The 17,222-nt window shown below is 41.8% G+C and overlaps 1 protein-coding gene and 1 pseudogene across 2 annotated transcripts; both read right to left on the minus strand.

Annotated features, from left to right (window-relative positions):
• Positions 1-606: 606 nt before the first annotated feature.
• tax1bp3 (Tax1 (human T-cell leukemia virus type I) binding protein 3) lies at positions 607-16,829 on the minus strand. The gene is made up of 4 exons (XM_084101678.1): positions 16,507-16,829; positions 15,575-15,694; positions 4,179-4,256; positions 607-1,499 (listed from the first exon to the last, which is right to left on the minus strand). The coding sequence occupies exons 1-4, from the start codon at positions 16,543-16,545 to the stop codon at positions 1,359-1,361; spliced, it is 378 nt and encodes a 125-aa protein (XP_083957804.1). The 5' UTR covers positions 16,546-16,829; the 3' UTR covers positions 607-1,358.
• On the minus strand, positions 6,078-8,163 carry LOC311074564 (putative nuclease HARBI1; annotated as a pseudogene). Its single transcript has one exon. The product of its transcript is annotated as a putative nuclease HARBI1 (transcript).
• Positions 16,830-17,222: the final 393 nt, after the last annotated feature.

A 17,222-nucleotide genomic window follows, 5' to 3' on the forward strand; every position in this document is an offset into this window, starting at 1 on the left:
ACACTTGACCCATTAATACTAACACTTACTATTCTATATCTATTTTTTTAATTATCATTTAAACTTTGGATTAATTGTAAGCGTCTGCTAAACGATTGTGATTGTAAATGGTGGTTAGATAAAATCCTGATGCATATTTGACAGCAGAATGCTATTTGTTAAATATTAAAGGAAAATGTTAGTAATTATACAAATTCAACAAAAAGTAATTCTGTTCAAATTATATCCTGTCTAATATGCTCTCTCTCACCAGTGCCCTAGAATATGGATGTTACTGCATAGCTATTGCCGCCCTATAATTATCGGCAGCCCTCTTTTACAGCACTCTGTGTGTTGCATCATGAGCTACCTGGTTGTGTGCTCACCTTTGCCTGCTAACATTAAAGAGATGAAAGTAGCCTGAAGTACAAAACTGCCTGGACAAACAGCAAAAGGTCACGATAGATTTGTTGCTTTGAAATGTCACCATCTTCAAGCTTAATGCGAAGACAGAGACATTTATAGTCTTGACCGAAGACCCAATCAGAGACTCATTAGACATCAGAGCTGAGACAGAAAACACTCACATTTAGTTAAATCGCTGACTTCAATTAATCACAAATCATGTGCTAGAAGATTCCTTTATTTGCTTAAGTGAAAATATATCTTCATACAATCAAAATGCCAAAAAAAATCTGTATCAAAAACATTTTCAAAACAAAAGTGTTGGAAAAACGTATTGTTAAATACAAAACTGTAGTGTTTTGTTGTGCCAAATCCTGATGAAGCTTTTCATCTTTCCCATGATCAGAAGATGATATTACACTAATATGGTTTTAATTCAATACAAAAACAGAGTTATAAGATGAAGAGTTACAAAAATTAAAAAAGGATCTCACAAGTTAGTGGTCATTAAAGTACCGCTGTATTCTGGCTGTTAATACTTGATACATTAAAGATGTATGTAGGTGTATTTGTTGATGAAGCAAAGAGAAATGAGGTGAACACAATTCACTGTAGCCCTTGAGATCTATGAATGAAATGAAATGGAGTTTACAGGGACCATGATACATTTGTAGTACATATAGTGTAGTATTTAGCATAAAGTGTAGATAAATGGAAATTAGTATAGCAAATTATGAAATGCAAACCACAATCTTTACATTGTACTTTGAGAGTGATCATTCATACATACGCTGGTTCAGTTACAGTTCAAATACATCAAAATGATCTTTAAAAGAGGTGACTGATCAAGTAAGGCTTTCTTGTCATCGCTCTTTGGCTGAGGGAAGCTGTTTGTTTCTTATTAGTTAAAATATGCTCTGAACATGAGATTTACCAATAAGGACATTCAAATAGCTCAATGAGTGTGTTCTGCATTAGTGTTGCATCATGGACTGCCTGACTGTTTCCTCCAGGGATTTTCTAGTGATGAGAAGCCTGACCACATCTTCTTTCTTCTTGGTGAGTCTTTTTCGTGCCTGATCATGTGTCACCATGGTCATGTCCCAGCCATTCACCTACAAATAACATTGGGCGCACACAAAAACGAATGACATTTTATGCCAAATATATAACTATATTCACAGTATAAACAGGAGGACATCAAAAGGCTCAGCATTTTTATTGAATTGTTGGTCTTTTGCCACTTTTATCAGAGAAATAGAGAAAATGATATTGAAAAAAGGGGGAACTGTGTCTTGAAAGATTGCGAGCCAGATTTAAACTAGTGTTTCCCATAGAAGCATCACAGCTCATTTGCTAACCAGTTTTGAATAACATGAGGGTGAACGTGCATAAAATGGGTGAAAACTAATAATCCTACTATTCCTTAAAAAGGACTTATTATGCCCTTTTACAAAGTCTTGATTTTGTTTTTCAGATCTATTAGTATACGTTTTCATGCTTGAATGTAAAAAAAAAAAAAAAAAAAAAAAAAAAAATTATAATATTTGACATTGTTGCAGCACCTTTATTCCCAGTCTGTCAGTAACACTCTGGGGTGCATTTCCCAAAAGCATCGTTAGCTAACTATGTTCGCAAGTTCCGTCGTTATCGGCATAGTTCAACGAGAAGGTGTTTCCCGAAACCATCTCTCGACCCTGTGGTTAGAAGCATAGTTTCTAGTTTTCATGACATGTGGACTTAATAAATCCTTATCTGGAGCAAAATAAGCAAGCTGACATTCAGTACAACCTGTGTCTTTTATTTAGAATACATACAAATGTCATTTACATCTTTTAGTTTTTCAAGAGATTTAAAGCGTCGTTTTTGAAGAGTGCACATGTGCGAACGTGCTCTACTATGTAAGAACGAGCCTATGATTGAATCTGGAAATAAAGCAAAATAACTGAGAAAAATGAGAAATAGTCCTCAGATGCCATGTCTGTAATTCATATCAAAACATCTAGCATTAATTCAATCTCAAAACAGTTTCATTAAAATAAGTTATTACTCCACCACGTGCGCGACGTCATAAACCAACGTGGTTGAAAGACCACTTTGCGACAGTATGGTTTCAGGAAACAGTCGTGAGTAGCTAGTTGATTTCTTCAACAATGCATCGTACTATGGTAGTGAACCAGTTAGTTATGTCGTTGTACGGGAAACGCACGCCTGTTTAGCTCCTGTTTCAATGAAGCCCCTCCCTCTGAAAAGTGCAATGTGCTCTGATTAGTCGACTGGACCAGTGTGTTGTGACACTGTTGCCACGGTTGTTTTTTTGTTTTGTTACACAAACCTGGCAACCCTGACCATAACCACGAGTTTCAAAACACTACTAATGCTCAACCAGGCTTTGCCCCCTTTTTTGGTAGGTAATTATTAAAATGAGGAATATGTCATCCATTATTTAAATGAAAAATGTAAAAAAGATTAATAAGTCCTCTTTAAACTAACTGAAAAACACAAGACATTGTTAAAAGGGCAGTCACCAGTATTTGAAAAAAAAAAAAGACCGAAAAAAGCACCATGAGTGTTTTTAGAACAATTTAGAACAAAGAAACAATTTAACAAATCAGACATTGTTACTTTTCTAGTGAAATTCCTGAATACAGTGTACAGCATACAGTGCCAAGAGCAGATGTGAGCAGATCGAACTTCTGTTACTTATTTGAAAAGTTAACTCAGATATCTTGTTGTAAATTTGAAAGTAATGTATTACTTTACTAGTTACTTGAAAAAAAGTAATCTGATTACATAACTTGAGTTACTTGTGATGCGTTACCCCCCAACACTGACTGAGTTTGCAGTGGGGGCAGCACAACATGTTTAGCCTAGAGCGGCAGTTGAGCTTCTGCTGGCCCTGGTCATATAGACTACTTTTATACAGTGGTGTATTTTTACTTTGTAACTGTACTTAAGTACATTTTACAAGTATATGTACTTTACTTGAGTATTTTTATTTTGAGAAGCTTTTACTTTCACTTCACTGCATTCCAAAGCATAATATCATACTTATTTCATAAAAACATATCGTTACTTGTTATTTTGAACTGAAGAAATTGTCATGTGCAACATGATGCAATAGCAGTGTACGATTCGTGAACAAACTGATTTTTTTCATTGAACCTATTAAACCGAATCTAAAATCGTACCAAATGATTAATTAATTGGACTGATCTGACTGTAGCGGTTCTCGATTCAACAACTTACTGATTCAATGTTCCGTTCAGAGCGAGTTAGGCTAACTGAATTAATAAGTCTGACTCAAAATGAGCCAAGAACCGGGAGATCCTCTGAGCTTGAGTGTGTGTGTGACTGATGACGTGAAAAGCTATAATATAAATATCTGCATCCAGTAATCTTCCTAACTGACTAGTGTTGTCTACTTGACAATTCATAATAATAATAATAATAATAATAATAATAATAATAATAATAATAATAATAATGATGATGATGATGATGATGTTTGACCCAGCAATTCCAAAGGATTATATAAAATATATAATATAAAATGAATTAAGTATATACACATATAAAATGACAAAACAAACATTCATCGATCAGTACCTCAAACAACATGTAATAGTAAGCAAGAAATTACTAAGTCACAAAATAATAAACAAACAAAATAGACAAAAATAATGTCACAGCTCCCTCTTGTGGAGATTCATTTAGTAAAATCAGGTTTTGTTTTGGACAAAAATCTCAGCGAGAAAACATTACAACATGGATGACAGGTTTGTGCCTCTCACCTGCATAATTTTGTCTCCTATCCTGAGACCAGCCACTTCTGCAGGTCCACCTTTAGATACACGTGTGACATAGATTCCCTGTGAAATAAATAAAGTTACAAGGGTCACTTCTGAATCAGGGTAACAGGACAGTCCCCGGAAATGTCCCTGTTTTACAGAACGTTCAAAACACCCACAAATACACTACAAAAGCCTGACCAACATAGCCTGCTGGTTACTAGAGCAATGGTGTAGTAATTATTTTCACCAATAGAGGGGGGGTGCAACGCAAGCTACACTGATTACTTAGTCACACACCGCCACTTTAGCCATGAAGAAATTAACCCGAATGAGAGCAGAGCACTATTATAAATTATCCAAAAGAGACATTGTTATTGGTTTCAAGGTAGTCACATTAACTATTCATGTTAAATAAAAGTCACCATGAAATCAAAATTTACTTTTTTTTTCAGAATGTTTTAGTGCTTGTGATTAATGATTTATCCGTAGTCGTACACATCATTTTTTTGAAATTCGTATGCCTTCGTAATCTTTAATCAAAAATGTTGACATTCCCTCCATTTAGGGTGTGTTTACACGCCAACGATGTACTAAAAACAAAAAGGTTTTCCTTTGCGTTTTTCGCATACAGACAACAACGTTGTCTAAACAATCCCCGATCACATGGATCCGCGAAAACACCTAAAAATGCTGTATTATTCATGCCAGGCCAGTAGTTGGCAATGTCACTTTGCAAAGAAACACTACGTGCCTATAGACTGAACACATGACGTCAGTCACCGTTTTAACATATTCACGTTTTTGTAGTTTACACGAAGACGATGATGCTATCGCTTTCAAAAACTTGCACTTTGAAAACAGTTTTCAAAAGCTTGTGTTTTCAGGCACCCAGAATGCAGTCGTCATGTAAATGAACAGTCAAAACGCATAAAAAGATTCCTGTTTTTGTTGTTGAAAACAGTGTCGTGTAAATGCCCCCTTAGTTAGCAATGCCCCATTTCTCATGATCCAATCCATTCCAGAAGGACGAAATCAAATTCCACCCTACATTTTGTCTCTCTGTCAACCCATGAATCATGAGGAGTCACTGAGAACCAATGAACAAGTGTCTGTGGGTTTTACCTGATCTCTGATCAGTTTTATACTTTTGTAGACGTTTTAATTAGACATTGGTATAATTCAAATTAGTTAATAGTCTCTTATTGGCCTGTTTAGCTGAGCCATTCATAGAACAAAAAAAAAAAAACCTGACAATTGATAAAATAATATAGACACTTGCATTTGAAAGATTTTACTTTAAAATAAATGTGCAACAGATTTGTAAAAGGTGTTTTTATGCATGTTTGGGTCTGGTTTTTGTTGCATTTATACTCTTCTGACCACTAGGGGTCACCATGGAAGACGGGTGTCGGATTGTTTCAAAGCTTTGACACAATGGGCCAGTTGTTCAAAGGTAAGCTGATCGGATTTTGGTTATCGGATTGGATCAAATCTTGAAAATAGCTTGTTCAAAAGGGAAAGAGGGAATCTGAAATCAGATTAGATCACGGAATCCAATCCTAGTTTTAATCTGGATCAGACCTTCAGTTTGTGTTGTTCAAAACTTCTCAGTAGGATTTGGATAACCTTGATCCAAAAAAAAAAAACAGGATTATCCTGATCCCAACAGGGGGTAGGATTTCAAGGTGGATTCCAGGAAGAAAATGTAGTAAAACTTTAAAATTGGTCAAATAATACATTTGTATCATTTAGTGTATATACTTTTATTTATATTTTGCACTTGACTTGTGTAACCGTTGTAACAGTGAAGTAGATAAAGTAGACATAGGCTACCAATTAAGCTATTCAGTATAGTAAAGTAAAAATAAAATAAAAATGATCTTGTCCCCATGAAATAATCCCCCAAACAGATTTCAATAACAAACAAAAATAATATATTCCATTTTTCTGTCATTCATCACCGTATATTCATTTCAAAGAAACAATCAGAGATGAGCCTGTCAAAAATAACGTCTAACAATTGCATCCCTTACTATACGTCCAGTCAGTCCCTCATTCTGACAGAACGCCAGAGGTTGGTCTGGTTCTTCAACAGGCTCAGGTGCATCATAAACATCATCACAGAGAGGGACATTGCACCTGGTAGCGATGTTGTGCAGGACGATACACGCAAGTATTATGTTGCATGCTCCCTGTGGTTCCACTCGCAAGTAGTTAAGGCATGCAAAGCGTCTCTTCAGAACTCCATTTAAACGCTCAATTGCACATCTTGTTTTGCAATGAGCAGTGTTGAAGCGTGCCTGCGCAGGTGTGGTTGCTGCAAGAAAAGGAGTCATCAGCCATGGTAGGAGTGGATAGGCACTGTCTCCTAATATTATGCCATCCGGTCGGTTGGTTTGGAGCTCTCTGTATGAAGCACTCTCTCTCAGGATACGTGCATCATGAACAGACCCAGGCCACTTCACGACACAGTTTGTGATGCCCACAAGTTGGATGTTGATGCTGCGCCTCCCCTTTCGATTGATGTACTCCCAATCCCTCTCATGAGCTGCTTGGATATGCACATGAGTGCAGTCAATAACCCCAATAGTATTGGGCATGTTCCCCAAAAGATAAAACTTGTGCTTGGTCTGGGCAATCTGGACATCCTTTGGAAGTGAAACAAACTGATTGACCCGGCTGGCCAATGCAATTGACACAGCTTTCACTACATCACTCACAGTTGATTTGTCCACTCCTATATTGTCACCAACAGCTTGGTAGAAAGTCCCAGATGCATAGAAGCGCAGACCAATGAGGACCTGTTATTCCACAGACAGACTGTGACTCCTTCGGGTTCTCCGTTGAAGTTTTGGCTTGACAAGTTCTGCAAACTTAATATCAGCATTCCCAAAGCGAAAGCAAGCATACAGTTCTTCAGTGGTGTATTGCTCCAGTGGTTGTGCACGCTCAACATACACCCTTTGACTGTATCCTCTTCCACCAAAACGGTGGTAGCGATGGACAATACCTGCCATGTCAGTGCCTCTCTCTAAGTCCTCTGAGTAAGGCTGAATATAAGATGGCTGTCAAATACCCACACACCAATTGGATGACGTGCTGTGGCTTGTGTTCAATTAAATCAATCATGCCCAAGGCCTATACATACTATGTTCACTACAACAGATGAGGTGGAACCATGGACTCAAAAGGACCTAATTTCACCGTTGCGGAAACCCATGCACTGCTGGAGGGTGTTAAGTGCCATTATAACTCAATAGTAGGAAGGCTCTGTTACGGGTGGAATGGTGACTAACAAAAGGAAGAAAGACATTTGGGTTGAAATCACCCAGAATGTGAATGCAATGGGGTCTGGCCAGAAGAGGACCTTGGAGCAAGTGAAATTTAGATGGAAGAATCTGAGGGCCAGAGCAACAAAGGACCTTGCTGAAGCAAAAAACACCCAAACAGGCAACAAACCCTTTAAGAAAGGTGAATACACAGATGTGGTTCTGGACATTATTGGAGGTGAGAACTCTAAAGCTCTGCACAGGATTCAAGGTGTTGTAGGGGATGGTGAGCCTACGATTGTGGAGGAAAAGAGCCAGTTCCTCCTAATGCAGAGGAAACATTCATTCTGGATCTCAGCCCTATTACTGAAGAACAACCTGGATCCTCACTGGTAGAGCCAGCAGTCACAGGAGCTCAGAAAAGAGGCTTGAAGCGTCCTTTGCCGAATAATAATGATGATGCCTATGAATCACTTCTTAAACGAGAAACTGAAAGAGCAGAAGCACAGATACTCCTGGCAGAGGAACAAATCAAGCTGACCAAAAACTGCAGCAAACCAAAGCGAAACTTCAGATCCACCTCCTAAAAGCAGGGCTTGGAAATGCTGGTCTCTCCTCCTCAGATGAAGAAGAACCCTGAACATTCTTTATTTTGGACATTTAGCCATTTAATTTTTTTTAAGACGTTTTCAAAATATCCACAATGTATTTGTTAATGTATATTTGAGGTCATAAAAGAAATTATGAATGGAAGTGGATGTTTATGTTATTTTTGTGTTTTGTCTCTAAATAAGAAACACTTACAGTGACCCCATGGTGGCTCTTCTACCTGTTCTTTATATAGCTGATAGCCCACATTGTGATGTGTTGTCCCATTTAGAGCACTGGTAATCCGGATTTGGTAATCTTGAAAACGCCTCGGTTACGACTGTAACCTCGGTTCCCTGAAGAGGGAACGAGCGTTGCGTCGAGAATGACGCTATGGGGAACGCTTTGCGTGATGACGTCTTGAAGCACATGTAAAATCAGTCCAATGGTGTGGCGGAACGTCAGAGGCGGGTGACGTCACGTACCAGGAAGCTATAAAAGCCGGCCCGAAACAGAAAACGAAAGCTTCGTAAAAGTCTGAAGTCGAGCTGACAGGCATGAAGGAGATATGGCAAGGCGACGCAACGCTCGTTCCCTCTTCAGGGAACCGAGGTTACAGTCGTAACCGAGGCGTTCCCTTTCAAGGGAACTCCCGTTGCGTCGAGAATGACGCTATGGGGAACGTCTATACCAACGCCTCCATAGCTACGAATGTCTGTCCTGTGTGTAATCTAATAGAGCAGCACTAGGATGACAAAACATGAGACCCTGGAGCAGAGTCTAGATCCAAAGAGTAAAACCTGACGAAAGTGTGCGGTGAGGACCAGCCTGCCGCATCACAGACATCCTGTAGTGAAACTCCTGAAATAAGGGCCTTAGAGGCCGCCATACTCCTTGTAGAGTGCGACCGGACAGCCAAAGGAGAAGGCTGCCCAGCCGCCTCATAAGCAAGTGAGATAGCCTCGACCACCCACTTGCTCATCCTTTGCTTAGACACTGGACCTCCTTTGTTAGGGGACCCAAAGCACACAAATAATTGATCACTTTTTCGCCACAGGGCAGCTCTGTGGACATATGCGTCTAACGCCCGCACAGGGCAAAGCAAATTATTAGCCTCCTGGTCCGCATTTTGAAAGGGAGGAGGACAGAAGGCCTGCAGAACAATAGGTCTGACCACATTAGTGGGGACCTTGGGGATATAGCCCGGTCTCGGATGAAGAAATGCTTTGATCATACCCGGAGCAAACTCCAAGCATGACGGAGCAACCGACAACGCTTGGAGATCCCCTATTCTCTTGAGAGAGGAAATGGCAAGAAGGAAAAGAGCTTTCAGCGTTAAAAACTTCTCAGGAACCTCCTCAATAGGCTCAAAGGGGGCCAGGGACAAGCCTTGTAGCGCAATGGACAAGTCCCAAGGTGGCACCCTAGAGCGAACTGCAGGCCTCAGCCTCCAAGTGCCACGAAGGAAACGAGATACCAAAGGGTCTTTCCCCACAGACATTCCACCCAAAGGAATGTGGTAAGCACCTATGGCCGCCACATAAACCTTTAAAGTGGACGGGGTTAGACCTGCTGTGAACCGGTCCTGCAGGAACTCCAGCACTGTACCAATTGGGCAGTTAACTGGGTCCAACCGACGGTCACTACACCAAGAAGTGAAGACTCTCCACTTCAGGGCATAAAGTTTCCTCGTGGAGGGAGCTCTGGATTGTAGAATGGTCTCAACAACCTCAGTTGAGAGACCTGACTCTATGAGCTGGGCCCCCTCAGAGGCCAAGCCCACAGGTTCCACAGTTCTGGGCGGGGGTGAAATATTGAGCCCCCTGCCTGGGACAGAAGGTCTCTCCTGACGGGTAACTCCAGAGGATGCCCGTCGAGGAGGGAGACCAGATCGGGAAACCATACTCGGCCCGGCCAACGCGGGGCTATAAGAAGCAGGCAAACCCGGTCCCTGCGAACTCTCTCCAGAACTCCCGGGAGCAGAGCAACTGGGGGAAAGGCGTACAGACGTAGCCTCGGCCACGTCTGAACCATAGCATCCAGTCCCAGAGGAGCTGGATGCGTGAGGGAGAACCAAAGTGGACAGTGAGACGTCTCTCGAGACGCAAACAGATCCACTTGTGCTTGGCCGAACTCCCTCCATATCAGCTCCACCACCTCGGGGTGGAGCCTCCATTCCCCGGGCCTCGGCCCCTGCCTCGACAGAGTGTCTGCTCCTATATTCTGGACCCCGGGGATGTAAGCTGCCCTGAGTGACAGTAACTTCCCCTGGGACCACAAGAGGATATGGCGTGCCAAGTTGGATAACGGGCGCGAGCGCAAACCCCCTTGGTGGTTGATATAGGCGACTACCGACGTGTTGTCCGTGTGTACTAACACATGGTGTCCCCTGAGATCTGTGATAAAGCTCCTCAGAGCCCGGAAGACAGCTAACATCTCTAGGCGATTGATATGCCAGGAACGATGATGGTCTTCCCACAGACCTTGAGATGAGCGACCCTCCAGGATCGCTCCCCAACCCGTGAGGGAAGCATCCGTCGTTAGCAGTTTGCGACGACAAGGAGCTCCCAACACTGGGCCCTGGGACAGGAACCAAGGTTTCTTCCACATAACCAGGGCACGTAAGCATCGCCGCGTGACCCTGATTGTGCGAAATGGGTTGCCCCTCGGGGAAAACCCCCTGGTCCTGAGCCACCACTGCAGGGGCCTCATGTGCAGTAGTCCAAAAGGTATCACGTTGGAAGCTGCTGCCATGAGACCCAACAGTCTCTGGAACTGTTTGACAGTGAGTAGCTGGCCTAGCTTTACACCTTTCACAGCTGCAAGGATGGACTCTATACGTGGCGGTGACAGGCGCGCCTGCATCGACACTGAGTCCCAAACCACGCCTAAAAAAGTGGTCCTCTGGAGTGGAGAAAGCACACTCTTCTTGGCGTTCAGCCGTAACCCCAACTCTTTCATGTGGGCGAGAACAACATCTCGATGTTGAACCGCCAACTGATGCGACTGAGCTAAAATCAACCAATCGTCGATGTAGTTCATGATGCGAATACCCTGGAGGCGCAGCGGCGCCAGAGCTGCATCCATGCATTTGGTGAAAGTGCGGGGTGATAAAGCTAGGCCGAATGGAAGAACCCGATATTGGTATGCTTTGCCCCCGAAAGCAAACCTCAGGAACTTCCAATGACACGGACGGATGGAAATATGGAAATATGCGTCCTTGAGGTCTATCGTGACAAACCAGTCCTCGGACCTGATCTGTGGCACGATCTGTCTCAATGTTAACATTTTGAACTTGAGCTGCATGACTGACTCGTTCAGAACTCGAAGATCTAAAATGGGACGCAATCCCCCGTCCTTCTTTGGAACTATGAAGTACCGGCTGTAAAACCCGGCTTCCCTGTCGGAGGGAGGTACATATTCTATGGCCCCTTTCTCTAACAGAGTGTTTACTTCCTGTTCCATAACCAGAACCTGCTCGGGGCCCACCACTGTGGGCAGGACCCCCATAAACCGAGGTGGGCGTTTCTTGAATTGTATCTGATACCCTTTTTCTACGGTCTGCAGGACCCAACGAGAAACATTTGACAGTAGCTTCCACGCTGTCAACGATTCTACTAGAGGTACCAGCCTCTCGAGACTGGTTTCTGGATTTTGTTGTTGTCGAGTAGTCAATTCGTCGCCCTGTAACGGCGCACCGGCAGGGAACGACCGAACAGACTGCTCTAACACCCTCCTCGGAGGGGGCGGGCATCCCGAGGCCACTACGTTTCCGGGTGGTCCTTGAGATATGTGCTCGCCGGAGACCGCTGCGCCCTGTAACACCTGAGGCGGCAGGGTTGGCAGAACGGTCCCCTGAGGGTACCGAAGAGAGACGGGCACCGTAAAAAGAGGTGTTAACCGCTCTGCTTCGGGGGGGACTACCCTCATTAGTCCTGAGCCCTCGGACGTCAGGATTTCTTCCCAGCAGCCTTCTTGGCAGTAATAACGGTCCGCAGATCCGCTCTACCCCTCGAAGACTGCTGGGTTTGAGCGCGCCCTCCGTGTCCCCGAGATTTTTGTGGGGGAGCACGGGAGGACACACTCTGCTTTTGAGTGGCACGATGATCAGCGCTCTTTTTAGAGGAGTGAGGCTGCTCCCGCTCAGCAGCCTCAATGAAAGAACGGCGGGGGAGAAGTTTCTGGAGTGCAGCAGCCTGTTTTGAAGCTTCTTGCGATTTAGCTACCGCACTGTTCACTGCATCTCCAAATAGCCCAACAGTAGAAACCGGCGCATCTAAAAGAACATGTTTTTCTCTATCTTTGATGTCACTCAGATTGAGCCACAGATGCCTCTCAGTGGCCACCAGGGCTGCCATAGACCGCCCGACTGATTTAGCGGTCTCCTTGGTGGCCCTGAGAGACAAATCTGTGGCTCTACGCAGTTCGGCTACTGTGTCAGGACCAATACCCCCGCCCTCCTCTAAATCACCCAGTAATTCTGCCTGATAAGCCTGCATAAGGGACATCGTATGCAGACACGCTGCAGCTTGACCAGCGGCTGCATATGATTTATGAATCAGGGAAGATGTAAACTTTACTGGTTTAGTGGGGAGTGTAGGAGTCTTCAAGGAAGATGCCGTTGCTGGAGAGAGATAGTTCGCCAACGTCTCCTCCACCTTCGGCATCTCCCCATAACCATGCTCTTTATATTTATAGATGGAAGAGTAATGGGATGTTTGTGGTGTGTATACTCTGTATGACATTGGTTTTCCCCACGATCTCGACACCTCGGTGTGGAGATCGGGGAAAAACGGAAGACTCCTGCGCTGAGGCTGTGCACGAGATGGCAGGAAGCGTTCGTCGAGTTTGCTTTTCGAACGAACGTCCTGCCTATCCTCTGGCCACTCAATAGAAAGTCTGTCAACTGCTCTAGTAACTACATCAAGCAGCTCTTCAAATGCATGAGACTGAGGTGGCGAATCCTCAGACTCAGCTTCAATACTGACAACATCCAACTCCTCAGAGCTGGATAGTTGTAGTACTGGTGCCTCTATCGGGGGGGAAGAAACCGCAGCGCGTGCTTCCACACCCTGATGAGAGGCACTGGATCTGTCAGTAAGAGGCTGAGATAAGGCAGAGCCCGTCTCAACATCCACTGACAGATCCATTTGCGAACCCCAGGTCTGAGATCGCCGCCGAGCCTCAGCCGCGGCGGGACCCGAGCCCTGGGGAACGTGGTCGGGATTGAACCGAGCCAACCGGGATCGGAGCGTCCGCAATGGAAGCGCACAGCAATGCACACAGTCACCACCCTCGAGTGCTGACTGGGCATGCTCCTCTCCCAAACAAACAACACAAAGAGTGTGTGTGTCACCTCCCGTTAAATAACGCGGGCAGGGATGGACACACACTCGATACTGCTGCTTGCTCGCCATATCTGAATAAATATATATATATATAGACAGACAACACCAAATAACAAGGACAGATTTCAACACAGAGCGCGACTGAAGACTCAGAAAGCTTTCGTTTTCTGTTTCGGGCCGGCTTTTATAGCTTCCTGGTACGTGACGTCACCCGCCTCTGACGTTCCGCCACACCATTGGACTGATTTTACATGTGCTTCAAGACGTCATCACGCAAAGCGTTCCCCATAGCGTCATTCTCGACGCAACGGGAGTTCCCTTGAAAGGGAACTGTGTATCTGGATCAGGGTGATCCAGTCCAATGTTGCTTTGAAAAACCGGCATAAAAGTAAGACGGATTACCTAATCCTGAATAGGAAAAAATGGAATTTCTAAATCCTGATCATTTTGATCCAGATTAAATGTTTTGAACAACTGGCCCAATATGACATGTTTGTATGTTAGAGTGACCAGATTTCCCCTTTTTCTGGGGACAGTCCTGGTTTTTGGTGTCCTGTCACTGAAAGTGTCTTTGTTTTACAGCATGTTCAAAATACTGCAAAAAAAACTTTATAATTTTGACCAACAGAGGGGGCTGAAAGCTACATTAATTACTTGGTCACACACCAGTGTTGCCAGATGTACGATAATTATCGTATTTGTACGATAATTTTGACCTCTGTACGATGTACGATCAATAATGGAAAAAATCCTATAATGTACGATAATTTCAGAACTGTGTGACACTTCAAATGATGGTCGTTGTAATAGGACTTCTCATTGATCCAGCCGTGGATTCTACGTCTACCGGGGGAAGAACGTGTAGAGAGAGGGAGCGAGAGACCTTGCGTGTGTGTGCTATAGTGTGCCTCACGAAGCGTATGTAAGGACCCAACCAATCAATTGTAAGTGCGGGCGGGCTTTTATCTATACTACCGAATCAGAACCCCCATCCTGCCCCCCCCCCCCATCCCCCAATTAATTGGTAGCCCAATTATCATCATCAAAAGAGACACCGTTATCAGTTTCAAGTAAGTTACATATGAACTATTCATGTTGGAAATATACTGTTTGTGTTTGTATATGTCAGGGCCAGAACAGGGTGCGGGACTGTTTTGAACACAACTTTAAACATTTCCAAAAGTTCTGCTCTTAAAATGTAGTAATTCCCACACATATCTCATCTATACCACAATGGTGAAAGTACACTCCGATATGAATAAAAAAAAAGTTGCAGGACATACTTTATTTTTTGTTTTTGTAAGGTCAACTGAACTGTTTGCAATGGTTAATATAAACTATTTTTCATAGTGTTTTTTTAATGAATTTTATTAAAACTAGTTAGGATCAGTTTGCCCCGGAAAAATCATAAAAATAATCAAATATAATAAAAGTAAATGATACCCACAACAATAAAATTAAACAACAACAACAACAACAAAAAAACATACAAGAATGTATGCATGAATTGTATACACTCTATAACAGGACGGGATTATAACACAGTGCGGGATTGTTTAACACACAATTTTAAACTTTCCCGAAAGTTACTCCTTCACAATGCAGTAAACCTAACTAGGGTGTAAAGATCCACTTCCAAAAGAACAAACATACAATAACATTAGAAAACAACAGTTGTAATTACGGTATAGAGTATATTCAGTTTGTGAAAATGCAAATTAATGCAAATTAAAATACAATTAGAAAATGTTTAAAAAACTGCTACAGTTTTATTTATCTTTTAAGTGGTATATATTATGTTTTGTTTTTGTAATGTGGTTTTGTACAGTGATAATTTTGTTATTATACTGTTTTGATCTATTTTGCTGTTTGCAATAGTTACCATTTTTCATGCAATTTTGATTAGCCTAAATGTATTAAAGGAGTCAGTTTGGCCTGTAATCATCATAATTTATTAATCATAATAAAAGTATAGGAAACAAACATACCAAAAAAATTATTGTCCCCGTTTTTGGATTAATTAAGAAGTGTCAGATTTGTGTCAGATGATATTTTGATCACTGAACTAGGAAATGCCCTGTTTACATTTCAGACATCTAGTCACTTTAAAGACACTGACCTCAGCAGCAGAAAGGAAAAATGCCTCACTCAGTCTAACTATAATGAATTTTTACTAAACATGATTTTTCACCTTGTCGGCCTTGTCTTCAGAAAATGGATTCTGGCTTGCATCTTGGTCGATTCCCCCTCCAATGCTGAATCCTAGTATTAAATTATCGCCTTCCCGTAATTTTTGAATCTCAATTCGTTGCTGAAATAAAGAGAGAAAACAGACACACTAAGTTTATGTTTCAAAAATGTAGTTAGCTATCAGCATAGGCTGATAACCAAAAATGCTGTCTAGGTAGGCGGCACATCCTAAAGCACAGCTGTTTATGACCATATATAGCAGCACTACCTACCTGAAACACATGAACCACACCTGGTTACGTCACACCTGACTGAGTGACATCAGAACAGTTCAAATATGGACAATTAAACCCCAACTAAATTGCATCTTTCAGTATTGATTGGATCCCCCAAAGTAGCTTAATACAAACATGTGCATAATACATATGAAAGTGCTATAGCTATATGCCTCATTCAAACAGTATTTCAATAAGCCAACACTCTCTGGTTTTGGTCTATTTTACTCGTAAAACGTTTGGTTTCGTTAAATTGTGTCCCATAACAATTATTTATAATATATAATATAAAGTAAAAAATAAATAAAAATATAGAAACTATTATAACCAATTATTTATATACACAATATAACGTCAATTATTGTTCACTTTGTCCGCCCCTGGCTAACGTTAGCCTAGCATGCTAACCATTTCCATTGTATCAACTGTTAGCTTAAACTCAAATAAACTTAACTAAACTTTCCTGTTATATAATAGATTAGTGTTGGTTATAAAAATAACGTTTAAATTAACCACTTTCTCAGTCAAACGATATCAAATGGATCACTGTCAGAATTAAAAACCACCAAAGCAATGCACACAAAGCTTAGTGCAATAATGCTAGTGTAACAGTTAACGTTACATGCTAAAACTTTTATCATACTGATCGCAAACTCACCACAACAGCTGTGACAGGCTGGCCGGGTATGAACGACATTTTCAACTTTTATTCCCTGTTTGTTCTCCTGGGTGTTTATTTCAGTGATTTTTCACTGATAATAATGTGAGTGAGGGTGTCGGTGATCGGTTCGGTTCCTCCCCTTTGACTATTGTGTCATGTTGGGCTGGGCTGCACTAAACACACCCTGTCCTTAGGTCAGTTATTTCGTATTTTTCGTCTAATTAATTAATTTGCTTAATCAAATTGTCAAGTGAGCATGTGTAAACGTTGATGCGATTAATTCACGGGTATACAACTTTGGCTGTATTGTATTGTATTGTATTGTAGACAAGAACCACCAGCAGATGACAGTGTTTGATCAGTATATGTGACAGTCAGCCCACATTATCAGCAAGGCCAAAAATAACCAAGGACTCTCTCTTCTTCCGTATTAGAAACGGGAAGAATGAGTGTCTGGGTGGGTGGTATGATTATCATGAAGTGATATGATCATCTTTTAAATTTCTGAATTAAAAATGAATTTAGTTATTTTTGATGGACACAAATAAAACATTCAAAGGTGGTGTAACAATCTTGTAATAATAATAAAGAAAATATTATATTTAAAGGCTAAAAAACTATTTTAGCAGTCTTTTTTATTATCATTAAATAAAAATAAAAAAAGCAATAAACCTAAGTTTTCTTTTTAATTATTAATATTTGAAAAACTTCAA

The sequence above is a fragment of the Abramis brama genome, assembly GCF_963993115.1.
Source record: "Abramis brama genome assembly, chromosome: 23".
NCBI lineage: Eukaryota > Metazoa > Chordata > Actinopteri > Cypriniformes > Leuciscidae > Abramis > Abramis brama.

What these genes read in the sequence shown, in the direction of transcription:
- tax1bp3 (XM_084101678.1), bottom strand. Translation starts at nt 16,545, where the DNA reads ATGTCGTTCATACCCGGCCAGCCTGTCACAGCTGTTGTG. An exon ending in AGCCTGTCACAGCTGTTGTG is followed by an intron (nt 15,695 to 16,506) that starts GTGAGTTTGCGA and finishes TCTTTATTTCAG; the next exon opens with CAACGAATTGAGATTCAAAA. An exon ending in TAGGAGACAAAATTATGCAG is followed by an intron (nt 1,500 to 4,178) that starts GTGAGAGGCACA and finishes TGTTATTTGTAG; the next exon opens with GTGAATGGCTGGGACATGAC.